Source organism: Musa acuminata, chromosome BXJ3-3 (assembly GCF_036884655.1).
Source record: "Musa acuminata AAA Group cultivar baxijiao chromosome BXJ3-3, Cavendish_Baxijiao_AAA, whole genome shotgun sequence".
NCBI classification, from domain to species: Eukaryota; Viridiplantae; Streptophyta; class Magnoliopsida; order Zingiberales; family Musaceae; genus Musa; species Musa acuminata.
The window spans coordinates 33,984,188-34,011,491 of NC_088351.1; the positions used below are offsets into that span (position 1 = coordinate 33,984,188).

Below are 27,304 nucleotides of genomic sequence, written 5' to 3' on the forward strand. Positions count from 1 at the left end.
TAATAGTTTCCTTTTTTTTGCTTGCATATATATATATATATATATATATATATTCAATGGGGGACAATTTTTGAAAGGGACCCTTTATTTTATAATTTACAGATAAGGCCTCCTTCTCTTATAGTCTTTGAGAGCCACCTAAGAAGGGGCCTTCGTGGATAAGAAATCAAGGAAAGGGGGTAAACGGGAATAATCAAACAAGGGAGGCGCTTGGCAGGAAAAGAGCCCCAAACCCTGCCGTGACCGCCTAAAACCCTAATCACCGAACTCAAGGAGGTAGTCACCCTCGTTCTTCTTCCTCTCGACCTCCACTCCCATACACTTCCATGGAAGACGGCGAAGTAATCCGCGAAGTAGACCTCGACCACGGTCTCTATTCCCTAGACGTCGCGGGTGACCTGCCCGGAGGTATTTCTATGATTTCTTTCGCCTGCACATTCGTTATGCTGATGCGCATGGTTCTTTTCTTTCTTTTTCTTCCCTTTGCCGCACTCTCACTTGTTTCTTTGATTTTTTCCCGTGTTTTTTTTACTTATTTTCAATAAATATTGACAATTTTTGAATTTTTTTTTGAAGATGACGAGGAGTTTTCGGCTCAAGGAGAGGAGTTACAAGACGACGAGGACGTAATTGGAGGGAAGGAGCCGAGGCAACCAGTTAACAGTTCATACAGAGTTAAAATTATCGAGATTCTGAAGAACTTGCACTCCCCGGAGATAAAAATTTACTCGGAAGCCTCCAAGGAGTTCATCTGTTTGTTGAAGGGGGAAACGGGTGGAGGGATCCTACGTGAGTACATACAGTTGGCTCCCAAATGCTTGGAGATCATGGAAGCTTGGAGGCTTCACCAAGGGAAGCCTGGGATGTCACACATATTATCGTTGGTTTCTGTGATTCTCGACCACCCTGATGGGAAGTCACTGGCTGATCCAATTGGTAGAAACCTTGATAGCTTAGCCCGTTTGTTAGTTGAGACGAAATTGAATGACATCTACATCGAGCTGAGTAGTCAAGATTCAAGGCGGCAGAGTGCGGCACTGAACCTTTTGGCTTCAGCAGTGAGGCGGAGTGGACGATTAGCTTCTGAGGTTGCCAAAGTTTTCGACTTTAAGCTGCCAGTCCTTTCTAAGCTGTCAGGTATACAGAAGAAGAAAGGGAGGGACGAGAGGCATGGATTCAGAGGATCCACAAGAAGGGCATTTGTTGGCTTTGCCATGTCATTTCTTGAGATTGGTAACCCTAGATTGTTGAGGTGGGTTCTACAGCAGAGGGAGTTGTACTCTGGGGTGCTTCGCGGTTTTGGAAGTGATGACACTGAGACCATCATATATGTTCTTTCTACTTTGCGGAATAAGGTGCTGGTTGAAGATTCTCTCATCCCACCGGCTCTTCGGAGTGTTTTATTTGGCAGCACCACCTTAGAGCAGTTGAGCTACATTTCAGGAAACCCAATGGCAGGCCGTGCTGCTGACATTGCACACGTGGTTCTGGTAATGGTATGCACAGATCCTAGTAACGGCTTGATGCCTAGTCTAACATTGAAGGGGAACGAGAAGCGGCTGCTTGATCTCATGAAGAAATTGAAGGCTACAGAGGTCGATTATCATAGGGAGTTGTTGTTGGCCATTGCCGACAAGAGGCCATCTTTATCTGCAGCTTACATGGATGAGTTCCCATACCATCTTGAACCCCGTTTATCATCTTCTTGGTCAGTTCTGTTCTCTCAACTGTTGCAATTTCTTTTACGTTTATGCTTCTTTATCTGTATAATAAGATCGTTGCAGGTTTACTGCCATCTCCCTTGCAGCCGACATAATTTCCCGTGTAAATACTGAAGCTGCTGTCATGTCCTTTGCTTATGGACCTGAATATGTGCCACCTATGGGCAGTGATGAATTACAAAGTGTTTTTAGGAGCTTCATACCCCGTGCTTGTAATCGGTCATTAGTGAATAAGGGATTGCTTCATGCTGACATTCTTGTTAAGCATGGGTCTCTAAGACTTATTCTGGAATCACTCAAGTCACTTGGAAATCTTATCACAGCAATAGATAATGCTACGAAAAGCAAATTTTCCAGAAAAACAGTTGATTCATCTTGCAAAGAGATAGCTGAGTTACATGGTCTTCCAGGGATCAGTTGCTTTGTTGGAGTTGATGAGTTCATAGGTGATGGAGATTTGTGCCATAGTGATGAGGAAGGAACTGAGAAATGTGTTTCTCTGAGGCAGTACATCCAGGATGAGGCTAGAGGAGCACTACCAGATCTTCAAGTTCTTCTCAAGTTACTATCATCACTGAGTTACAGACATTCAGCAAAGCGTTTGAAAAGAACTGCTGTCACGCCTGAAGTTGCACGAAAGAGACTGAAATCTGATATCACCGAGGAGAATGTTGATATCATTATTAGCAGGATGGATTCTGAACCTACAAATGTGCTTCCTAGCTATCAAAATGAATCTAGAAATGCAGTTAGCATTCCTGAATTGGAAGGGGACAAAGATCGTAGAGCAATAGTTGCTGAGATATGGGGGTTAAATAAGCAGAAACCGATTACAACTGAACCAGTGGACGAACAAGATTTTTTTTACTCAAGGCTGCTTGATGTCCTTGCACTCTACATGGTAACTTACAACATTGTCTCTTGTTCTTAATTTTGATTGCCTCAGTGTCTAATGCACGAGCAGCAAGAAAAACAATTAAATCAGTAGTATTTGTTTCATATGTAAAATAGAAGAGAAAGTACTAGATGGTAGAGTTCAGAAATATTGTGAATGTTGGCTCACCTCTAGACTATGTCTAATGCTTTATATTCTTGTTTATGTTAACTGAGGTGTAATTTTTATTTTGTTATTGCTTCTTCTATAAATATTAAATACTACTGCTATTTATACGCATACTCTTCAAGAGTTTGTTAGAATCCTCAAAATCATTATACATATATGTATAGGTGTTCATATTACAGATTTTCGGAATATTCACTGACTTAATATGAGACAGAAACTGTTTTTATAAGATTAAATAATTTCTTTCGGTATTTTTGAGGATTTTTGTTAAAACATTATATGGTTTTGTTTAATATGAATTCATAAAAAAATCACCATTTATATTGTATATTCTGTTGGTGTGTTAATTATATAACCAATTTTTTCCTGGTACCCTCTGCCTTGATTTAAAATCTCTCTCAGCGGGACAAGCTAGTATTTACTGGTCCATATAGCCAACCAGGATGTGAACCAGGTGATTTCGTCCATTTCTGTCCAAGGCAGGTTGTACCACCTGGTCACCTCACTATATCAGGCTTCTCTGGTGGTAAAGAGATTGTTACCAAAGGGTGTCGGATGGTAAGTGTTTTGGTTAGAATCAGGATCATTCTATAATTTGTGGCAGCTGTCACAACTGTTAGTTCTCCTTTTATTCTTCTCTCTCTCCCTCCATCTCTGTCTCTTTAATTATTTCTCCCTCTCTTTCTCTCTATTCCCCTCTATCTTCTCGTTGTTGACGCCGCCGCTGCCTCAGCTCGCCGCATCACCATGACTCCACCCTGCTGCTGCGACTGTTGCCTCCTACTCGTCATGCCCATATGTGTGGCGACCTCTTCTCGTTTTCAGATCCAGGTCCAGTACAATATAGGTTTCAGATCCTCTGTGTCCTCCTCATTTAGTTGGGCCTGTACTGATCCTAAACTGTTTGGTTACCATACAGGTCTGTCCGAAACCTATATTGTACTGGACCTGGATCTGAAACTTTGCTTTCTATATTGCTGTGATGTGTATTGCTTGAGAAATTATAAATTACTTAGTAGTTGACTAGTTGTTTGGTAGATGATAGCAGTTACCATCTTAAATCCAAAACTTGTGAACAAATCAGAAAAGAGTGCCTATCCAATGCTTTTCTGGCAAGTCTACATTGTAATTTTAGAGAATTAAATGAAACAAATGCTTAACACATAGTGAAACAAATCATGAAAGAACAATGTATATTGTTACATGTGTTACATGTAATTCTGGAGTACTTTGTTTGGTATTATTCAATGTCAATATCATTCAGTGGATATAAGGTACAGTTTGGGTAATGTACACATAAGCACCATCCTTAATAGTCTTTCTAAGCTTGTTTTGTCGTTTGTATAGAAGAGTTATCCTTTTTCTTGAAGAGGTTCTTATACAAATGCATTCACCATGTAACGTTTTGAACTGGTTTCTTGCAGCGAATTTTGCCTAGTGCTTTTGAAGGCTCTTTTGACTTCTTCAGAATTCTACCAAGTAATGCCTTAAGTCTGCCTACTGATCAGCAACAGTCTCTATTATCTCTGTTAGTTGAGTATGTTGGTAAATCTTCTGGAACTAGTGCTCGAGCCAGAGTGCCTGATTTCATGTACAGACACCTGCAGCCATTGATTCATATTTTTATATATTCATCGGGCACACGTATCAGAGATCAAGCTTATGCATTGGCAAAGGCATCCCTTGTCAGCACTGGTGCCTTCGACCAGAACCTTTCGGAGATTGATGCCTGGTTAATATCTTTACCTGGTTATAGCAGGTCAGTTTGGTCTAGGGAAAACCAAGGAACAGAAGCAATTCATAGCTTGTATGCAGTTGTCATCTCATTTCTCTGTGATGCTGTTTCAACAGTAGGAAATAACTTATACAAGCATCTTGATCATATGCACAAGCTTATCTCCAGTTTAGATGACTTTCAAGGTAAATGCTAGCTTAAAACCTAAAACATATTGGAATCTGTTAATCATGAAAAGCTCACTGAAATTATTGGGCTGCAGATTGTAGCTTTTATTTCACCTAGCTCTGTGATCTGAGTGGTTTTTTGAAACTACTTAGTAATGTATATACTAGTTTGTTATGCTTTTTAGTTATGGTCTTCTAAACTAAACAACATATTTGGAAACATACAAAACTGTTAATGCCTTGGGGTTTTACATCTCCTTTTTAATGTACAATGTTTTGATTCAGTTCAAAGTTCAAACAAACTAATCAGCATATCTGGAAACTAATGAACATGACAAAGAGTATTTTTGGCATTAATTCTGTCCTGCCAATTTCATGCTAGGATACTTTTGAGCAAACAAGCATATTTTGGTGCATCCAAATATATGAAAGATGTGCCATAGGGAACAGCCCCAAAGTCATAGATTTGTTAGCAGAAACAAAGTGGTAGGATCTACAGTTGAACTTTTAGAGCCTGTTGCTATAATGCCATAATTTGGTGGAGAAACCACTCATCTTCCAGTATTACATGGAAAAGAGAAAGAAATATGACAGAAAGAACATGAAAATGAAGTGTTAAGCTTGTCTATTTTGTCTCTGAAATTTAAACAAGCTGTTAGGACATACATTCCTTGTTTTCTATTGTCCATATATTATCTTGAAGCCTACCTTAAGGTTGTCTGCTATGTTCCACCAATATTTTTTTTGGTTGTTCATCCCTCGATTGTACATCATGACAAAGTTATTGGTATATTGTTAATGGGAGTCTTTTTGTATTGACAAGCTGATGTAGAAGTTCCATGTTCCATCAAATTATATGCAATATGCTGACAGGGAGCAACATATATTGCAGGATCTACTATATTGATCTGTAGCTACTATATTAACTTTTTGCTTTTGTTTGGATTCTTAAAAGATTGTAAATTGATGATCCCTCATTGTTGGTTTGTGGTTCTCATGATTTTTGTTGTTTTTGACTGATGCTGATTGTGGAAATTGATTATTCATTAAACTGGTTTGCTAGTAGACCTTTATTCAAGTTTATCTGGTATGCTGGCCTTCGTGCATGATTAGTTATATTTTTATCCTTAAGAAGATCTTTGATGTATTAGGCCAAATTTTGGCTTGTTTGATTGATATGGGATTGCACTGCATGGTACAATACTGTCTTAAGGTATTATCACTGCCCCCATGATACTAAACCATCACTGTCCCCATGCTACTAAACAGCAATTCCCAGGAAAGATACTATGTTTATGATTTGGTTCTTGGTAAGTATAGCTTTGAGCTGTTACCTGTGGTTACTTGCACTACTATAGAGGACGTGCAATTCTTGTTTGGAATAGTTACTTTCCCAGTATCTTCTCATAAATGACAATTTCAAGAAATATACTTTATTTTTTCATGTATTGGTTTAAGTTATTCAGTTGCCTTTGTCTTTAATTTATTATCCTTTTTGTGTAATATATATTTGTAAATAAGAACCAATTTTCACATTCTGGTCAATATGTTTACTAGTAGAAAGAGGATGCATTCTCTTATTCGATAATACTCAGTTTCCATTTTAAATGCTTGCAGATAAGTCTCCTGGTTTCAGCCCCCTCATTATTTGTATCCTTCAGAAGTGCTTGAGGTTGCTTGAGTCGGATTCTGCGACCTTCAAGTTATATGAGAGATCTGCTATTTCGTTGTATGTGTCTAATGCGTTAAACTTGATTTTGCAGTCACAGGTATATGGGCTTCCATACTCAATTATATAATTTTTTAAAATCATCTTTCTTGATTGTGATACTGATGGAATATTTGACAGGTATACATGAAAATACTACCTGGTCTGATAGATTTGATTTTAAATGAAAAATTTGTTGATGATTCAAAGAGCTCTCTTTGTGAATGGAGGCCATTGAAAAATTTATTGTATTTTGCACAAAATCTTCTGAAACAGCAGAGATTTACTTTGTTACCCATGATGGAGAGTACCTCAGAAGGAAAAAACTCTTTCATATTGATATGTTCCAAGATAAAGGAGTTTATAGGTGGGACAAATTTAGGCAAGCAAGATGAAGTAGCCTTCGCATTTTTATCATCAATCATATGTGCATCACTTGAGGATGTCCTACGAAATCTTCATTTGCTGCTTACCATTGCCCCACTGCATTTTACTTCTTATATTCAATTCCTGTCATATGTACTCTTTCTTGAACCAAGGTTTCTGGCTGAAGTTGTTAACTTGTGGCCAAATATGTTCCGCGCTTGTCTGGAAAAGATTAGGAATTCAGATAGAAATGACTGCAGAGGGAATAGTGATCATTCACTTGATCGAAATGATTTTATGCATCTCACTGAAATATCGTTATTCTCAGACAGCCTAGTTACTGAAGAATTGGTTGCTACTTCTTTAGGTTTATTCCTGAGGCGTGCTCCTTTCTATGCCCTATTTTCTGCATTTATGTGCTCTGGCAGTTACAGGAGCTATTCAACCAGAATGATGGATATATTGCATTCTCCTGATATTGTAGGTTTGCTAAAAATTAAGGTAACCGAAGGCTCAACTGATGACTTGGTTTTGTTTCTCAGATGTGTACTCTTTTGGGCCCATCAGATTCGGTCATCCTATGAAGCTGAGCCATCTGATACTCTTGAAGAACTCTTTCAGATATGCTTCACTGTGGTAGATTGCATCTTTGAGCAGATTTTGGTAGATTTTGCAGGTCCCACTGGATCTGTGACTGTAGAAAGATCTTCATCTACTAAATATGTTCAAGATGTAATAGAGCTCATCCTTAACCACCCTCTTGTGGCACTGTCCGTTCAATATCCTATATGCTGTAGCAGAACCCTTGCAGTTGATAAGTTGTATGATAGTACTGATTCTCTTCTAACCTACTCAAAGCAAAATTTTCACGACATGGACTCTCTTGTATTGCAGCTTTTAATTAAGGTTTTTAAGGAATTCTTGTATGGGACGATTGGGAGCCATTGTTCATCTCAAACCTATGTTTTTGATGAACGAGTTTTGAAGGTTGCCAGGAACTTGATTCAGAAAACAGCTTTATTGTTCAGGGAAAAGTTTGATGCTTCTGTTGAGAGGAGAGATTTCAGTACGGTTCTTCCTTACTTTTACATCATTCACTCGATGATGCAATTTTTTTCTCCTTTTGATCTTCTCGAACTTGCTCACTGGATGTTCGGTAAAGTAGAAATTGACTTTTCTGGTTGCAGTTCACTTCTTTCTGCTGTTCTTTTTTGTCTGCCTATTGCTGATGGTGCGTTGGATTTATTATATGGTTATCTAAAATGGAGTCACCATACATCAGAACTCTATCACTTCTATAGAATAAGTAATAGAAGTTTCAATGTGACCATTCTTCAGAAGGTTTATTATAGTATTCTTGATTTGGTTATACGTTTTGATATAAAAAGTGCAAATAGTTGTCTTTTAAAAGCTGTCAACTTTGTGTACAATCAGAGGCATCTAAAACCTCACACTACTTGTCTTCCATTATACATGCTTTTTTCTGGGATGGTCATCCATAGTCCAATGAAGTTAGTACTATGCTGCCTCAGTCTCACAAGCAAGATCAAGGCAACAATATTGTCATTACTTATGGAAGTAAGCCCACTGCACATGAGCGTCTTTGGACAGATATTCTTGGCTATTTTTAACAAAGATTCATCTGATTTTGATGTTCTGAATACAGATGGTGCATCGCCACTAAGAAATGAGGTGGCCATTAAGAACTTTAACTATAGCCTTTCTGAGGATGATTTTGTGATTCTTCTGCCTGCTGCTTTGTCATATGTCACTTCACACAGAAAGGATCTTAAGTTTATTGGAAGTATACTGATTTTCTATTCTAAGATTCTTTTGGAAAATTTGTCAAACTGGAAAAGCTATGTATCTGGCAGTGTTTTCCAGGAAGAGTATCATGAACTTCCGGTGACATCATATGTAGATTTCCATAATTGTTTGAAGAAATCTCTTCTTGGGAAAGCAGTCACTATGTTGCACTATTTTTTCGTTTTAAATGGGGGTTCAGTTACAAAGAAGCAGCGTCTGAAAATATTTGATTCTGTTTTTCCACATTCGTTTGAACTACTTGATCATGATATCAAAATACTAAATTCTTGTTCTCATCAGGATTCCTTGAAACTCGTTATTGAAATTTATGCTAAAATATCATTTACGAGGTTATTGTTATCACCTGTGGAAAGTTTGACACAACGTTTGGAACCAGAAGAGTCCAATGAGATGACTCAGAAAAAGGAGTCCAAAAGATTGAATCGTGCGAAACTAAGGTTTATAACCATTTTGGTCAATTCATTGGACCAGATAGTCAGGATATTTCCTTTTGATGGTGATAGATCTTTCAGATCTTGTTCTTCTGACAATTACAGCATTTTCAGATTCCTAGAACATTATATTTTGAACAACATCATTGAGTTATCTATTGAAAGTAAAGGTTGCCTTGACCAGTTGCCTTCTGTTCCTTTTCTGGATCATTTTATTAGATCTTGCCTTCTCCATAGGTTTGAAGACCCTGCTACCCTAAAGGCAATTCGCTGCTTTGTTGCTGCATTACCGGAAACCAAGAGGACATTTTCCTCATCTGAAATTCTTGGGCTGCTGCTTGGACACTCTCAGTTTGTGTCCACTATTCTTTCTAGTGATTCTTTTTCCAATTCATCTGCTTTAATGGCTAATGAATCACTATTGCAACCGCTCCCAAGTATTCTGAAATCACTTGATATCTCTTGTACTGATCACAAAGCTTGTGAATTCAGGGGCACTACAAACCCTCACTTAGAAGAAAGAAAGTTGGAATTAATTAAGTTGCTCAGAGTGTTATATCATTACAAGAGTAGAGAGTACAATGTGGGACATGAAAACATTGATGGCAAGGATTCAAGGGAATTACTTGTTCTTCTTTTATCTGCCTATGGTGCAACTCTTAGTGAAACTGATTTGGAGATACTTCATCTCATGCATGAGATTGAGTCAAGTGAAGGATCTGAATATGATAAAATTTCTGAAATGGATTACTTGTGGGGTCTGTCTATCTTGAAAATAAAAAAAGAAGTGACACTTGATCAGCTATCTTCTTCCTCCATGACACCTGGTTGTGAATCATCTGAGGATCTACGCAAATTGCTATTTAGGGAGAATATTCCAGTTGATACAAAACAGTGCGTGACTACAGTTTTGCATTTTTGTTACAATCGATCTTCATTGACTGCCTCAATGTCATTGGAAAACCTTCTTCATGATAAATTTGGTGATACGATAGAGGTACTTCCCAACATCTTTTGTGATCATTCTCATTTCCTTGCTAAGTTACCAGCCACAAGTTCCTCATAATTCTTCTCCTCTATTGGCAGCAATCTTTAAAAGGTGACTTAGTTCTAGGGTATGATCCTGCTTTCATATTACGATTCTCACTTCATAGTCTTGTCATGGACTTCATTAAGCCTGTAGAGTTTGCTCAACTTGGCCTGCTTGCTATTGCATTTCTAAGCATATCTTCTCTGGATGAAGAGTTGCGAAAATTGGGCTATGAAGTCCTTGGAAGATTTAAATTAGCTGTTGAGGTATATATTTTTCATTAAATGGAATTATTAAGTGTAATTGCTCATGAGTCTTTTTTTTATTTATGGATGTCTAAATGGAACTACCAAGTATAATTGCTTAAAAGAACACTTCCTTTCTCTCTGTTCTTTGATTCAGTTTTGATCTGATAGGATATTTTGTCCGCTCTTATCACATACTATTCTTTTGCTCATGATTTGTTAGCATTGATTTATATGTTAAAATATATAGTGTATTCTTGTATCAACATGGTGCGACTTGCATACAAGAGAGTGCAGTTAGGTATATCTTTCCTATCTTTTTACGTTTAACATTTTTCATCCATCTTACCTAGCAAAGTAATGAGTTATGATATTGGGGTTATCCTGTCAGTTAAAAAGGAAAGCATAAAATGTTTCACATGATTGTCTCTTGCTTTTCTTGTAATTCTGTATATCTTCGATCATCTAGTTTTTAACTTTAAAAAATGAACATGGAATCTTTTGTCTCGCTTACAACTTTGAATTTTGAAGTATGTGTTATTTGAATAATAGCCGAACCAGATCGATGAGACAAGGTGATGTTTTAAAAAAGAATCAATTCTCACCTTGTTGGCTTTATGGAAGGTCACATATCCTGTGAAACAAGGACCTTTCTGTCCTTCGGAGCTAATTGTCTCTCTATATTATTTAGTTCTACACTTACCTTTTTTGACACTTGAAGTATCGAAATTATTTCCTTTTCATTGGTGTGCTAAATGGTGTTTTTTAACATTGCCAAACCAACAAAAAGAATATTTTCTCTGTTTGATTGTCATTTGGTTCTATCCACTTATCCTTAACATTTTATTTTTCTGTTTTTAGCTATATTAGTTCTGATATGTTGATGTGCGTCACATGTTAGATGAGTCTCAGTGTCTCAATGCATATATTGCATCTTAGGTTGCATTGGATCTTCTACCCTTGCCTGTTTATCTTACTAAAAATTCTTCTTTGCCATGCTAAGCTAATTTTTTTTAGCAAACTGATGACCATAAATGATTTCTGCACTTTTAATTAAATTATTTATAAAATGGTCAAACATCAATTTTCCAGCATGCTTTGCAAGTGTTTTTTTTGTAATTCTGGTGCATCATGTCTATCTGTTGTGTCCCCTTCCAGTCTTTAATTTGATGCAAAATGATTTTTTTGCATTGTTACCATGTTTAGTATAAAGGTAGCCTTGAGCTACTTATATAAGCCTCGAAAGAGAAGAAGAACAAGCTATAAAACTCTCCATAGTTGAGACTTGTGGACTTTTGAGGAATGCAATGTATAAGCCAGCAGTACCGTGTATGGTATTGTTATATGATATAATTTGATAAAGACAGTACAACACAAGCTATTACTGATGATGATGATTAATTACTTACCTTGTACCATGATGATAACTCGAATAGTTGCAAATCATGGTCCAGAACAGTTTGTACTTTAATCGTCTGTGCCTATTGAGCATAAAGATGCAGTATCTTTGAGGATTTTTTAGAGAATGCCATGTATCAGTTACCTTGCATTATAGTGAAACCAGCAGTTTCTTCCATCAAAGATATTTAACTTGATTTGGTCGGGATATTAGAAATCATAAATGCAAACAGTAAGAACTAAGATGAAATTAAAAGGAGAAAAAATATTTGGCTAGCTATATGTTAGAGGCAAGATTTTGATATCACTGCATCTGTATTTCTGTACAAGAAACACATTTTTTGCCTTTTCTAAGATAAAAAGGTGTATGCCATTTGACACCCATCTAAAAATTATAGTCTCATTGACTGCAACAGATTGGAGTCCTTACCTTCAGAAGTAGAGCTTTATTCTTGTATCCTTTACATTCTCTACTTTCCCAGCAAATGAGCATTGCCTTTTTCTCTTTATTTCACTGGCATAGAAAACTTCATTGTTTACTTTGCCAGTAATATGTATTTGATGTCTTTTCTGTTATAGGCTAACGAAATAGAAAAAAAAATTGATGCTTTTGGGCAGGGTCTGCAGTACCGAACTGTACCGCCCGGTATGGGCGGTACGTACCGGTCCGACCGGTTGCCGGTACGCGGACCGTTTGTTACCGGTCCGAGTGCACTGTAGCACTGTAGCAGTACTACAGTACTCGGCACACCTGAGTATACCGCTCGGTATACCGTACCGTACTGGTACCGAGCCCAGATCGAAATACCGGTACGGTACGGTATTACGAACCTTGGTTTTGGGTTACCTTTAGTGAATGTTGAAAGTAAGCTCTTGAATTGAAATGATATAACATTTATGCAACAAGTGTTCTAGGAGGGAAAGATTATTTGTCAGAGCTGTTTAGGATTTTGTCGAGCAATTTAAAATCTTACAGTTCTTACATGCTTTTGTCACAATTTTTAATTGAGTTTCTTTGGACAAATAATTTCACTTTATATTATATCTGCAATTTGAAGACTATCCATGATGCATATTAATTGGCTTAAAGATCATTTGTAGCATTTTAAATTGTCTTCAGCTCAAGCCACATTTTTCTTATTAATTATTGAATATAATAATCTTAAAGACTATACTGACAAAAGAAACTTAAGCATGTATAAGCAAGATCTTTCTATATGAAACATAAAAAAGATGCTAGTTACATGTGATGAAAGACAAAGAAAATAAAAAATGGAAACTGCCATACGTGGATTTACTGGACAACATACATGCTGCACATCCTATATGATTCGATCTTCCCAGGTTACAGCTGTTAATGGTGCATTAACTCTATTAGTAAGACAAAATGTCTCCTAAAGTGTCAAGAAATGGTTTTTCTCTATTTTTCACTTACTAAATTCTGCATAACTTGCTTTATGTGGAACAGAACTGTCGGAGAAATAAGGACTTGCTACAGCTTCAACTTCTTCTAACATATTTTCAAAATGGGATAACAGAACCATGGGAGAGAGTACCTTCAGTTTTTGCTATTTTTGCTGCAGAAGCTTCTTTCATACTATTGGACCCTAGGCAAAATCATTTCCTTACAATAAACAAGCTGTTAATGCATTCGTCCAATATGAATTTCAAGGTAATTATTTTCTTGGCTGGTTTTTTTATTTGTTGCGTGAAATTATGTATTATCATGATTCCATGTCAATACATGCGACTTTATCAAATGGCTGCGCCACACTTATCCAGTGCTTTCTGGATGCAGAGTGTTCCTTTGTTTCATGCATTCTTTGGAAGTACTTCCATCCATTTCAAAATGGAGCGCACGTGGATTCTTCAGCTTTTACATGCAGGAATAAATTTAGATGACGATGCTAAAATATATAGGAGCAACAAACTTATGGAATTCTTGCTAAGTTTTCATGCCTCTTCAATGTCAGATTCTCAGTCGAGTTTTCTAGTTCTTCAGGTATTTTTTTCTAGTTGTTGTAATAATCAACTTATCTCTCTCTTTAATACTTGTTTCATGTTGGTGGTTATGCTGTGAAAAACCAGTATTCTATGTTCTTTTGACAATATAAAATGATAATTAAATTGAGGTAATTGCTACATGGATCAACTTAATGTCAGGAGGACATTTCGGTGATGTATTGGGGGTAATAGGTTTGAAACACACTACACATTCATAAAATGCCTATTTAAAATCATTTTAAGTGCATATATGTGGTATTTCTCATTTAGCAAGTTATCCAAAATGGTGATTTTGTTGAATTAGTAAGATTGGAAAGTTGTGAATTATGCTTATGGTACAAGTTGATTTAAGCTGATAACGAGTGTGTAAAGAGGAGCCCTAACTAGGGGAACAGAAGGAAATCACCATCTATGTGCTCATATGTTTGTGGTGAGAAATACTAAAATAACACAAGGCTAACTTGATAATCGAATGTACAATACAAAATGTATATTTCCTATTTATAAACGATGTTAATAATTCATTAACAGGTCAACTTTGTTGATATTGTATGTTACCTATGTTGCTTCAACGAATATTGGGAAATCCTGTCATGCAAAAATTAAGAGTACATTAGAATTATTTGACATTGTCTTGTATGATTTATTGGCTTTGTTCCTATTAACATTTCTTTTCTTTGGAAGAAAGTCAGTGGGCACTTTTCTGTTCCTAGTGACTTTCAGACCAGTTGTGCAGTAGGTAGTTTAGTTGGATGTATGGGATGCTTATTGATCTTGTAAAGGAATTAAGAGCCATGTTATGTATAAGGAAGTTTATAGAAGACAGTTCATGTTTGGAACAAAAAAACATGTTGGGAAATAGAAACATAAATTTGAGTTACGAAAGTAATTTGTGTGTTTTCCAATATCATTAAAGTAATTAAATAAGGTTAATGGCTATTTTGCCTATGTGCTAGTCACTGAGTTTAAGTGTCTCCTCAGTAGGAAGTTAGGTGTCTCAGATTTAACCCAATTAAGTAATCTTCACTTGGGACCTGTAATTATATAACAAGGCTTAAAGTGATCTGATCTAAATGCAGTTAGACTCCATCTCTTCCTTGTTAAGAAAAGTTTAATCCTGGCATCTATGTTTGATTCAGATGAGAAGTCAACATGAGCACTAACTTATAAGAACTTACAAAGAAGGTGTATGCTCGGATCAACTTGGAGAAAGTGCAGTTAAATAGAATAAGGACTACTTAAATTATAAAAGTGGTCTGATGACTTCCTAGATGCAAGAAACTTTAAATGGGATCATGTCGATTGTCTCGTGTTCTTAGTTTTTTTACATGTATGCATATTATATAATGGTTGGATCATCGAATATCTTTGAGATTAAGAGGAAAATTCTATGATACAATCGTGAGATCAACAATGCTTTATGAATATGAGTGTTGGATAGTTAAGTAACAAAGTTAAGTAACAACATATAGAAAAAGTTTGTGTTGCCGAGATGAGAATGTTGAGATGGATGTATGGAGTTACTAGGAAAAATAAGAGAAAAATAATTTTATTCGTGAACAACTAGGTATTGTTTCGATAGAAGATAATATGAGAGAAAATCGTTTAAGATGATATGGGCATGTGCTTAGGAGATCTCTGGATGCGGTAGTAAGAAGAGATGAAATGATTAATGTTTAATGGTATGAGGAGCGGTATAGGAAGATCTAAAAAGACTTTAATAGAAACTATAAATACATATTTAAGTATTATGAACTTAACTAAACATATGTCATTTTACAGATCTTAATAGCAGCAAAAGATTCATGTAGCTAACCCAAAATAGTTGAGACTTATGATTTTGTCATTGTTGTTGTATATATATATATATATATATATATATATATAATGGTTGGATAAAAAAATTGTGGATGTATATATATGTACATAACATATATACATACATGAGATAAGGAAGGAAGCTCGATGTGAAATGTCCATAAGTGATCCATACCTTCTTAACCAGACCATAACATAGCTAGTTCATAAAACTTCTCACTTGTGTATCATGTCAACCAAAGCTGAAAATTGTATTCTATGGATTAGGTGCTATGGGAAAAGTTTACATTTTATTCATATGCTCCTTGAATAACTTATAGATCAAGGTCAGTACCTTGGATCATTCTTATTTGTGTTTTTGGAGCATTTGAAATATTTAATTGTGTCGATTTATTATGATGATTAAGCAAAAATAGGTATTTTAGATTGTTTTCACCAAGGTCTTCAATTTTGAATAATATTGCCTGTACCGGGTGGTACGTACCGGTCCGCCCGCTATCGGGCGGTATATATATATATACACACACACACACACCGAGCTGTCACGGACTTAACTGGAATTGCCTAAGTCGTGAGGCACTCTTGCGGCCAAGACGCGAACTTAGCTTGAGTTGCCTAAGTCGCGAAGCACCCTTGCGCCAACTTCTCGAACTTAGCTGGGATTGCCTAAGTCATGAGGCGCCCTTGCGACATACGCTTTCGCAAAGGGTCAGCCTAGTTGCAACCTTGTACAGGTCCCGAAGGATCTGTAAAACAGAAAGTTGATTAGATTGAAAATGAGCGACGGACAAGTCCTGACGTCTCGCAAAGAGGGAAGCTTTACAAGCAATTCAGCAAGCACCTTGTGTGTATAGGATAAAAGAGAGGTAGAACGAACAGTTGCAAGTCCATAAACAATTGCTCACCAGGTGTCGGGCGCGAAGGCAAGTTCCCGTCAAGTTAACGTGCGAACTTGTGAAGAGTTTTTAAATGCTCGACGATATACCGAAGCCCCATCCAACCCTGTGCCACCCAGGGGGTTCCAGGGTGTTAAGATGGCTGATGTTTTGGGCGCTGCAGTAGGCTGCAGAAAACAGCCCGCGGCACGTGAAAACGGAGCCATTTTGGGGTTGTTTGGCTCGGCGCGCTGAGCGGTCGCACTGTGCGCTGCAACCTATTTGAACATATTTTTACTAACAAAAACACACAAAACCAAGGCAAAACAAGTTGCCATGTCTCTGTACAAGCATGCAAAAGCGACGAACGGTTCGTTGATCGAAGTTGTTGCGAGTGCGCGACAATCGTTCGTGACAGAACAATATATCGAAATATACCGCTCGATATACAGTACCGTACCGTACCGAGGGAATATCAAAATTCTGGTACAGTACAATATTTCATTCCTTGGTTTTCACCAACTCTGAAAGCCTTAGACTATTGCATCACTTCTAAATCTCAATCTATGGATTCATCAATTATGCACTTAGGTGTGCACAATTCTCCCTTTCCATGTCCTTGATGAAAATATTTATAGGTGCTTTCTAATCCTTCTTTTCCAAGAAAATGGGATTTTATTTCTTGTTTACATGTGTAAAAACTCCTCAACTCCACATTATCACATTCATATGGACTGTTTAAATATATTTTCTATTATGTTCTGCTTAAAGTTGTAGAAGAAGCAACTGTTTATTTGTTGGTGTAAATCTATGATGAAATTTCTTTTCAGTACTGGTTGTTTCTCAACTTCTTTCAAATTCTAGCTCGTTCTAATTTATTACTTTGTGAATAATCTTTTTTTTTTAATTTTGGAAACACTGTGTTTTAATTTAATAATTGAATTTTGCTACAGATTGTGAAGAAATCTGTAAAAGTTCCTATTCTAGCTGACTATTTATTGAAGGAATGTGGTTTGCTTTCATGGCTATTTTCTGTTCTATCATTTTTTGGTAAAAGACTGGGCAGAAAAGAGAAACAATTTTCTCTAAGTGTCATGGAGTTGGTTTTGAAGGTACTACCTGATTTCACAACTTGTTTTCATTTGTTTTCAGTTAAATATATCGTATTCCTTCTTGATGGTGATTACAACATAGATTTTAGTATCTTGATGGTGGATTTGTTTTTGACCGAACGAATAGGACTAACTAGACATGCTCATATAACATGTTTTTTTTATTACAAGAAAAAGACACCTAAGCATTTGCTAGAATCTAGTTATCTGATACTTGTAGCTAGGAGTTAAGTTGTAAAGCAAAAAATGCAAATTCACTCGGATTGGTATATACCTACAGGTATTTATCAGTTACCGATGTGACAGAGAAGAACAACCCAATTTTGGATGGTCCACATGCCGTGCAGGGCTTATCGTCCCCTTTTTATTTTCTACCTTCGTCATCTTCTCTTCTCTTCTTCTTTGTCACCTCCTGCCCTCCTCTTCTTCTTCTTCTTCTTCTTCTTCTTCTTCTTCATCATCATCCTCCTCTTTTCCTCCTCCCTTTTGTTACGATGGTATGTACTGCATTCCATGTGTCAAGATGTTGGTTCATATTAAACCTATACCAGTTAGGTTAGCTACTGACATGGTATGGTGCCGAAATCACAACCCTTGTAGTAAAAACTAAGAGATTGGTTCTTGATGCAAACATAATGGCCAAATCTTGACTAGCTTGAGTTTAGAAGGTTAGTCACATAGGTGGAGTTGATGTTTTTTTCACGTAAGCTAAAATGAGCATCCTGATTTTGCTTAAAAAAGAACAGAAAACACACAATATTTCCTGTCTCATACCCATTATAATTATCATACCAGGTAATCTGATGCCACATCTTTATCAGGTGATTGGTCTAGTGTTATTTTTTTTTTTTTTCATTCTTAATTATTTTTAACTATTAGAGGGTCTAGTGTTGTGTTATGTTGTTGTACATATTACAGCAAGTAATCTGATGCCACATCATTATCATGCAATATTGTTCAATAGATCTGCTTTCTAGTGTTTTACACTCATTATATTACATCAGAGCATGTATATAGGTTAGGTAGTGTCTTCTTTATGTTGGGCTATCAGTCAAAATCATGCTATCTTTTATTGATAATTTTTTGTTTTTCATTCTTAACTATTTAACTGGCTTCTAGTTCATGACCTGGCTTTATCAGCATCATCAGCAAAACCAAGAGTTGCTACACAAAAAATCAAGCATAACTTTTATACTATCTTTCTCTCTCAGATGGAGAGAATTAAACAGGGCATCTTCTTTAGGATTTATATATGTATACTACATTCTGAAATAACCTCAACCAGGTAGGATGCTGGCTGCTCCAATCAATGATCGGTTACACTTTTTAAATGATAAATATTGCGGAATCAATCATTTACATAATTATGTAACATTTGTTGCTATTGCATTTTGATTGTTGGAATACTGTCATCCCTGATTTTCCTTTTCTGGTTTTCAGTATGCTTTATTTAAATCCATCCCTCCTTAGTCCCTTGTCTATTGATTATTTAGTTGTTTGTACTTCATGTTTTCATTCCTCTAAAATGCTCAACTGTGACTATCCAAGTAATTGAAATTTTAGATGATTTTACGACAGATTTTGGAGGGCCATGGTTTGGAAGTTGAAATAATTGCAATATATTAAATAGCAGTTTCAGTCCTTTGTAATTTAGAGAGCTTATTAGTGCTTTTGTATCAGCAATAATATAAAATTCCATTAAGAACATTGACATTAGATTGTATGTCATAATGTATATTCAAGATACTTGCTCATGTAGAAAATGTTTAACTTAATTCAAGCTACTATACTGCTATTCCTTAAGCTTGTAAAGAGCAAATAGTTATTTATCATGTTTGCTGATTTGCTGCTTCTCTAGTAACTTCTGTTAGGGATACATCAGGTGAAATATTGTTTTTTTATGTATGTTTATTTTCTTTTTTAAGAAGTCCTAATTTGTACTTTGTTGTTCTGCTGGTTTAGGTAGTGACTGATGTGGTTTCTACAAGATCTGTTTCTGAATGGCTTCAAGAGTGTGCCTTTGAGCAACTGTCACAGCTTTCATCCTATTTACATGTTTTATTTGTCAACGAGCTCAAGGTGCTGAAGGAAAATGTTTCAGTGGTAAACTTGTTCTTACATGTGATGATATCGACAATCAGGTTATCACACAAGAGGATGATATATCAACCACACTTCACCATATCATTTGAAGGCTTATTTCAGTTATACCTAGCCATCAATGATGAGTTCAGTAGCACACATTGTGCGGTGACCAATGAACTTGGAGTAATGACCATTCTTATGTGCACTCCAGTGCCAGTCAAATCTAAGTTGGTAAATTTCCCTTAACTTCATTTGTATCCACAAGTAGAGACTTCAATTATTTTCTGTTGATATTTCATTGCCATTATTGTCATATGTTTGGTCATTGCGTCTCTATATCATTTAACTTTGATTGAGTTATTTAAGTGGCAAATCTGCAATATTAATATAGCACTTTAAGGTATTACTAAATCTCACAATAAGCACCAGTTAGAATGGTTAGTTAATGATATGCTATCAAGGATGTTCAGAGATTGTGTTCTTATGTATAATATTGATTTGACAATCTGGACCACAGTTATCTGCTTATTAAGTGTTTATATTGCCCTAGTAGATTTTGTAATTATAGATGCATTGGTGGCTTCTCAAAATTTGTTAAGCATGACGAGTGCTCTATATAAGTATATACTATATAATATGAAAAGAATGATTTTTTAAGAAAGAACTAGATAATGATAGTTTCAAGATTGGTTATAATAATAGTATTTGGTTGGTTGTGGACTTGTGGTCATGTATCCTTACATGTCCAAGTGAACCTTAGCTTGTAAGCACTATAGAAAGAAAAGAAAAAATATTAAAGGCAGGAGATTACTAGAAAGGTATCTAATGTTAGAACTTTTATTTAGTTGTTTATAGTTTTATACAGTTGTGACATGTATACGTTGTGTCCATTATTCAATTGATGTTCAACCAAAAGTAGTTTTTCTTAGGGACTTTGATTTGATGGAAGTGGCCGTTCCTGTGTGGAGTTATGTTGCAAGCACTTTGGTGTTTGATATTGTAAATAAAAGAAGTCTAGCAATTCACTTCCAGAAAAGTAAACCCCACTTCCCTTAATTTCATTTTGGGTAGAGTGTTCCCAGGTCATTTTTGGAAAGGTAAACCAAGTATTAAGGTGGTGCGCAATTAAATGTGCTGGTTTGGTTTTATTAAAGACTAGAACAATATTGGTACGTATTGTAGTAGTTGGGCTAAAATTTACTAATCAGGCAAGGGGAAATTCTTTTGTACAGATAAAGAAAGAAAGGTTCGATCCTTAATATTGTGAATAAAAAATTTACAAATACAAATGTTTCAGAGATCAAGAAGATGTAGCAGTATTGTTTATTTGATTGGTTGGTCAAACAGTTCATGATCTTTGGGCTTTGATTACTGATTAGTAGTAACTCTACAAATAAATACCGAGGATTCAAATTCCATTTTTTTCTCATATGCATACACATCAGATACACCCTTGATTCATCCTCAGAAATCCAATTGAAAACAATCAAGCCTAATGTGATATAAAAAAAGACAAGTAGAAAAACTTATTAGAAAATAGGTGGTGAGGACTGTACTAACTATCATGAAACATTTTTAACCGGTGTAATCTTATATTTTTCTCGTAAATAATTGTTCTCTAAATTCCTTAAAGGAGTTTCAGAAAAAGTGAAAAATCTAGTAACAATTAATTCAATCAATCGAGTGAACAATTTTTCAGTTCCCAATGTCCAACTAGATGCATGTTTTCTCTGCAGGCCTTACTTTAATGGCGTTGGGAAATATATACCCATCTGTTTTCACCCCAGTTTGCATACCATGTCATTCCTCAGAAAAAAATATCAGTCTAAATATACTGCAGGACTGATTTTAATGATCCAAAACTAAAACCAATGGCATAATAAAGGCAGTCAATAAAAAAATAATCCAAATTATGAAAATAGTTAAAATTAAAATTTTAAATCCATTTGTTATATTTGAAAATTACTTGCACTTTAAGATGAAATAAATATAACTGGATTAAACTAAGTCAAGACCAGTTATTCATTTGCTCCACAATCAACATCAGAACTCGAGTTTTGAAAATTGCTAATTGCAGATGAGCACTTGCAACAAAAAATGATTTTTAAGATATTTTAGTTCCAAGAAAGTCATGCTTAGATTGATTTCCATTTTCATCATAGCAAAGTAGCAAACAATTCCTAAGTTGCCAACAAATCGTTCGAGTAGAATTTCTTCTGCTCTTTTCTCTGTCTCCTCTTTGGTGTTCCATTTGCATAAACTTGTCCACTAATGCTCTTTTTCATGCCAAGCAATATATTGGAGTCATTGGATATGTTGGTGCCTCCTCCATCCCACATTGGACTTGTGTGTTTGTTGGCAGTCGAATGAATAAAGTGGATCAATAGTCTCCTAAACTCTCAGATGGCACCATCAAGGAGATTGATACTCTTGCTCAGCCACAAAACGGGAGTAATGCCAGAGGAGATGACTGAAGCAAGGGGAATTCAAGAAGCATCTTTTTTCTTTTTTCTCCTCTCTGTGCTATTTTTTTATTTTTTAAATTCCCTTTCTTCCAATACATCGATATGTCTGCACAGTGGCATTTTGCTTAGTTTTATATGATGCAAGTAGAACATTTGGCATTAGACTTGGGTTTTGTTATATATATATATATATTTATTGATGGTTTGGGGCGTTTGTTTGTTCGTAGCTAGTTTGTTCTACATTCATCCAGAACTATTTTTGTTATTCTTTAATTCATAGCATAAAGTTGTTTATGTAACTTAAATTATTGCATTTTGGTGTCTCTCAAATGTCTTGATTTTGCTGTTAACTTTTACATCACAGGATAAGGCAAGATTAGTGAAACTTGTTAGGTGGGCGATTTCAGCTTCTTTGCAGTCAGAGTCTCAGAAGAATTATCTGTTTAAGCAATCTTATCCTCATTTGCTTCTTGTACATAAGGAACAACAAGATAATGAGTTGCTTATGTCAAAGCTCATGAGATGGGTAACTGCTTCGGTCATTCTGGGAAGTATGTCAAATAAATATTTGAATATAAAGACAGAGTTTAGCTTGAAGAGATCAAGCTTTGCAACTCTGCATTCTCTACTTGAATTTATTGTCAAAGAGAAGGGCAGTTTCAGAGAGGAAAATTTTAGTGCTGATGAGGCAATAGCTGCCATGTTACTGTACCTTCAACAAATTATGAGGAGCTCTATCAATCTTCCTTCAGTAATTTTTGCATTATGTTTGTTACTTCTTTCAGATGGATCTAGTACAACTGGTATGTGCTATTTTTGTTATATATGTTATTTTTTGTTTGCCGCCATAATTTGAACAAAATCTATGCAAAGCAATTACTAAGTTATCAAAGAAGAATGGTAGGACTACTTTTATACAAGATACAGTCAGTTGTAGTTAGATACATTTACTCCGATTGGATAAATTACTTGCTTTGGACTTTGCTTGCATTGCTTTAGTGTAACAGCCAGGTTCAGGTTCTTTTTTTCTATTTTGTTGACTACATTTTTGTTATTTTGTCCATGGATGGACTTTGACTTCTTATGTGACTATATGAGTCTTCACCTTGAAGAATTACATGCTTCCTTCAAGGACTCTCCTTATATTCATAGAGATAAACAGGAAAATTCAGGTTAATTTTAGGTTTAGGTTAATTTGCAATGTTGAAATTGATGCATCCACAATTGATGCAGGTCTCATTTGCTTTAGGCATGGTTTAAAGCATTTGTAACTTATCCTGAAAAGCAGTGGATGTGGATCGTTGCATTACTTGATAATTGTTTTTTGATGAACTAGAAATTACTTTACAATGAAAGTAAGCATTTAAATGTCTTAATAGGACTGTTAAACTACTTTATTAGTATACATTTGTATACTCTAATATACATTGGACTGTTAAACTAATTGCAATCTTAATAGCATTTAAGTGTCCAATATTGGTCATCCACGTGATGCAGGGCTTACCACAATAAACCTGAGCTTACTGTGTTCGGACCAGACAATAAGGCTGTATATTTATTTCTAAACCTAGAAACCCTTTACCCCAGCACCTCTCTTGACCTGCACTGCCGGCCACCCATAGCGGTACTGCTGCTCCTCCTTACCACCACCGCCTCATCTTCCTTCGATACTGCATCCTCCTTTGCCACCGCCGCCTTCCCCTTCTCCTCCTCCTCCTGTCCTCTTCTTCTCTTCCTCCTCTCCTCCTTTTGGTACCATGGTATATACAGTATACCATGTATCAGGACACCAGTTCAGAATCCTTGCCTTTGCCTGAAACTATTTAAAATTAACCTTAGTTCACTACAAAAGAAGTTTAAAGCAAACGTAAGCGATAGGCTTTACATATTGATTACGATGTATTAATCTCTTGATTTCAAGGTTAATAGGTGATTTAAAAAAACTCTCTCCCTTAAAAATAGAAGGTCTGCTAATTAATCTGTTAACATACTGAACTTTAATTTACCTTTCCCACACATTCTAACTCCTTGTTTAGGTGCTCAAATTAGCAAAATGGGCATTATGAAAAAAGATTTTTATCTTCAACTGAAGCATATTTATACTTGACCATTTTAGTTAATCAAGGAATTATCTATTAATGTTTTTGCAAAAAATTGGTGTTTCAGGCTCTATTCTTGTAATATTAATTCCACTAAATGATCAAAGAGAATCCTATGGATGTGTTCAGAGCCTCAGAGGTGGCCTGTAAATAAGATTAATAAGTTAAAATTAGTGGTGTGAGTTGCCATAGTGGAAGATGTAAGCAAACTTTATTAGAAACAAAATGAGATTTGGTGATTCTTATTTTGGCAAGTGATATTGCTCTTAGCGATCCTGTGGCTGGTAAATAACTATGTAATTAACTCATGTAGTGGGGATCTAAGGGCTTGCTATATTTGTAGTATATTTTTTTTATAAATTTGTTGTATGCTTTATACACCTTAAATTCATATGTTGATTTGAGGATGTTATACTTTGTTTTGTCTTGTCTGGTCATCATCATGGTCAAGGTTCGTCATACCGTAGCGTATTGCTTGGTATGGGTGGTACATACTGGTTCGACAGAGAATCGGTATATACCAGTATGTTAGTATGTTCCATTGTACCATGTGTTAATACATCAGTACAACTCGGTACATACTATACCGATAACCGATCAGTACACTGGTACAGACGGGTAAGGCGAACCATGATCATGGTAGAATCTTTGAACATTTTAAATTTGCTTATTTTATCATCTGCCAATCATGATTACTAGGATCAGCTTTTTCTATTGTAATAGGTACGGATTTTTTGGATGAGAATCATATTCAGATTTCACAGCTATGCTCAAAGATCCGTTGCCCTGTGGAGACTAATCCTGCTTGGAGATGGTATGCTGGTTACTACAACATATGAGCAACTTCCTATTTTGTCTTTTTATCTCAGTTCAAGTCACCTAATTACTTATTAATCATTCTCAGCATTCTTTAAGTTAAAGTGCTATCATTAAAAGTCACAGGACTAGAAAAGAATTCACTTTAGTTTTGTGGTGGCTTTCTTTTCTTGCTTACCATTATATGATTATGTCATCTTCATATCCATATTAGCTAGCTAACACAAATAAATGAACAATAACGTGGATGGTGTTTCTAACCTTCAAACGAAGCAAAGGGACAATTGCATATAGCATTTGATTGTGTCACTTATTTGCAGAAGAGAACCTGTCCTTTGCATCATCTAACAAAGTTCTACATTGGCTGGAAGACCAAAAAAGATTTGGTCAGGACCAGTGGTGTAACCCTTGGATTATTCAAGATCATTGTCCACAACACATGTAACAACAACCAGGATCAAACAAAACAACTGTGATTAGCGGTGTCTTGTTGCCTTTCTCAACAGCTGCTGCTGCTAAATATTGAACTTAGCTATAAAAAGGGAAACTTGCATAAGTTTCTTTCACATGTTCAGATTCATATTCTCTTCTTACAAAGTTCTATATTGGCTGGAAGACCAAAGAAGATTTGGTAGCATTGGTGGTCACCCTTGGATTATCAAAGAACATTGCACTTAACTGTTGACAGGAAACGTGTGGGCTGAAACCAAGTAACTGAGAACAATATAGTATTGCAGCATAGCATCGGAAATCTCATCTACTATTTTTGTTTCTATGTTTAAGTCCTATTCATCTATCAATCTTTCTTTGTACAAGCATTGCCTTTGCTATGTCTTGGTAATAATTATAACAAAAAAGACCAGCCTTTGCTGAAGTACAAGATACAAACAAGTATACTATCTTGATCTTATAAAAGATTACAAAATGAGACATTAAACCTTGATTTTAGTGAGTAGCACACTTTCTAATACTACTGTTTGTAGCCACATGTACTCCAAATAACACACTGTAATGTTGAATCATTACTATGTCAGGTAGAAAATCCTCCTCATATGCAATTTAATTGCAACAGAGTTGGCAATGTTCTATGTGATTGTGAGATATAGTTTGGTGTGTGTTTATATCTAATGTATAGTTACTAGAATTTTGGTTGATAAATGTTTCGTTAATCCTAACCTTTCCTAATGTTGTTTGATAAATGTTTCATTAATCCTAACCTTTCCTAATGTTGTTTGATAAACCTTTCCTAGTGGTCTATGGTTAGGTAAATGATCTAATACTGCCCGAAGATTAGACAGAGTAACTAAACTCATCTTGAATTCATGATGTAACTAAACTCATCTTGAATTCACAGGTCATTTGATCAACCATGGAGAGATGCTACATCGGAGCCAACGGAGATTAATCAGATGGAAGAAGAGCAGGCTTGTCGCAGCCTTCTCGTCATATTTTCCACCGCTCTTGCCGGGAAGCAATCTGGATTCCCGGTTCTCTCCTACCTCGACCTTGAGACGTCTGGCTTGTTTGAGTGGGAACGATGTATTTATCACAACAAAAAGTGGAACCAAGAAGCAGTTTTGTAGGACTTGGTGAGGTTTCACTGCACCTCGAGTTATTGTAGCTTCTCATTTATTTTAGGGTTTTTTTTTTCCCTTCATTCAATGCTAGAATGTGTTGTATATCTCATTATATAATAATCTTAATTCATAAAAGAGTTTGAAAGATTGAGAGCTGAGTAGGATTTTGTAAGATGAGTTGCTGTGGTCTAACATTTTACAGGAGTCGTCAGTCCATGGCCGACCAGATTCGATCAAGTTCAGAGCAATCCCGAATCCTGCTATGGTTCTCGTAAGGAAAGCGGTCATTCGTCGGTCTAATAAGAGTACGAACGTGGTTAGGTGCGATCAAGTTTGAATCAATCGTCGTGCCATATGAGAACTTACATGGTTAGGCTCGATCAAGTTGGGAGTGATGTGAAATCCTGGATCCTGCCGTGCCTTGTGTAGGGGATCGCCATTACCACCTACCCGGAAACACCAGCCACGTTCTTCTTTCACCGTCTTTAGCGGCAGAAAGTCGTTAAAAAGCGTTGCGGGCGACACCGTACACAGAAAGCAGCGGTCCCGCCCTCCGTTTTGAAACGCCTTTCCCCTCCTCGCTTCTGTTTCCCTCCTCAACCTTCCCGCCTTTGTCGCGTGCCCCCCTCGCCGTTAAATCCCCCTTACGGATCGGCTTCCTCCACCCAAATCTCTCTCTCTCTCTCTCTCGCGTGCCCCCCTCGCCGTTAAATCCCCCTTACGGATCGGCTTCCTCCACCCAAATCTCTCTCTCTCTCTCGC

General features: G+C 36.3%; 1 protein-coding gene across 2 annotated transcripts; it reads left to right on the forward strand.

Annotated features, from left to right (window-relative positions):
- Positions 1 to 196: 196 nt before the first annotated feature.
- Positions 197 to 26,700, forward strand: LOC135634136 (uncharacterized). 2 transcript variants are annotated; one of them, XM_065144386.1, is made up of 14 exons: positions 197 to 408; positions 577 to 1,708; positions 1,785 to 2,622; positions 4,209 to 4,704; positions 6,304 to 6,455; positions 6,536 to 10,015; positions 10,105 to 10,314; positions 13,160 to 13,363; positions 13,490 to 13,693; positions 17,342 to 17,500; positions 19,463 to 19,816; positions 22,415 to 22,853; positions 24,873 to 24,963; positions 26,320 to 26,700. In XM_065144386.1, exons 1-14 carry the CDS (start codon positions 327 to 329, stop codon positions 26,546 to 26,548), a joined length of 8,070 nt encoding a protein of 2,689 aa, XP_065000458.1. In that variant the 5' UTR covers positions 197 to 326; the 3' UTR covers positions 26,549 to 26,700. The 2 variants fall into 2 exon arrangements, with proteins under 2 accessions (XP_065000458.1, XP_065000459.1); XM_065144387.1 differs by lacking the exon at positions 197 to 408 and having other exon boundaries at positions 1,520 to 1,708; positions 1,808 to 2,622.
- The last annotated feature ends 604 nt before the right edge of the window (positions 26,701 to 27,304 follow it).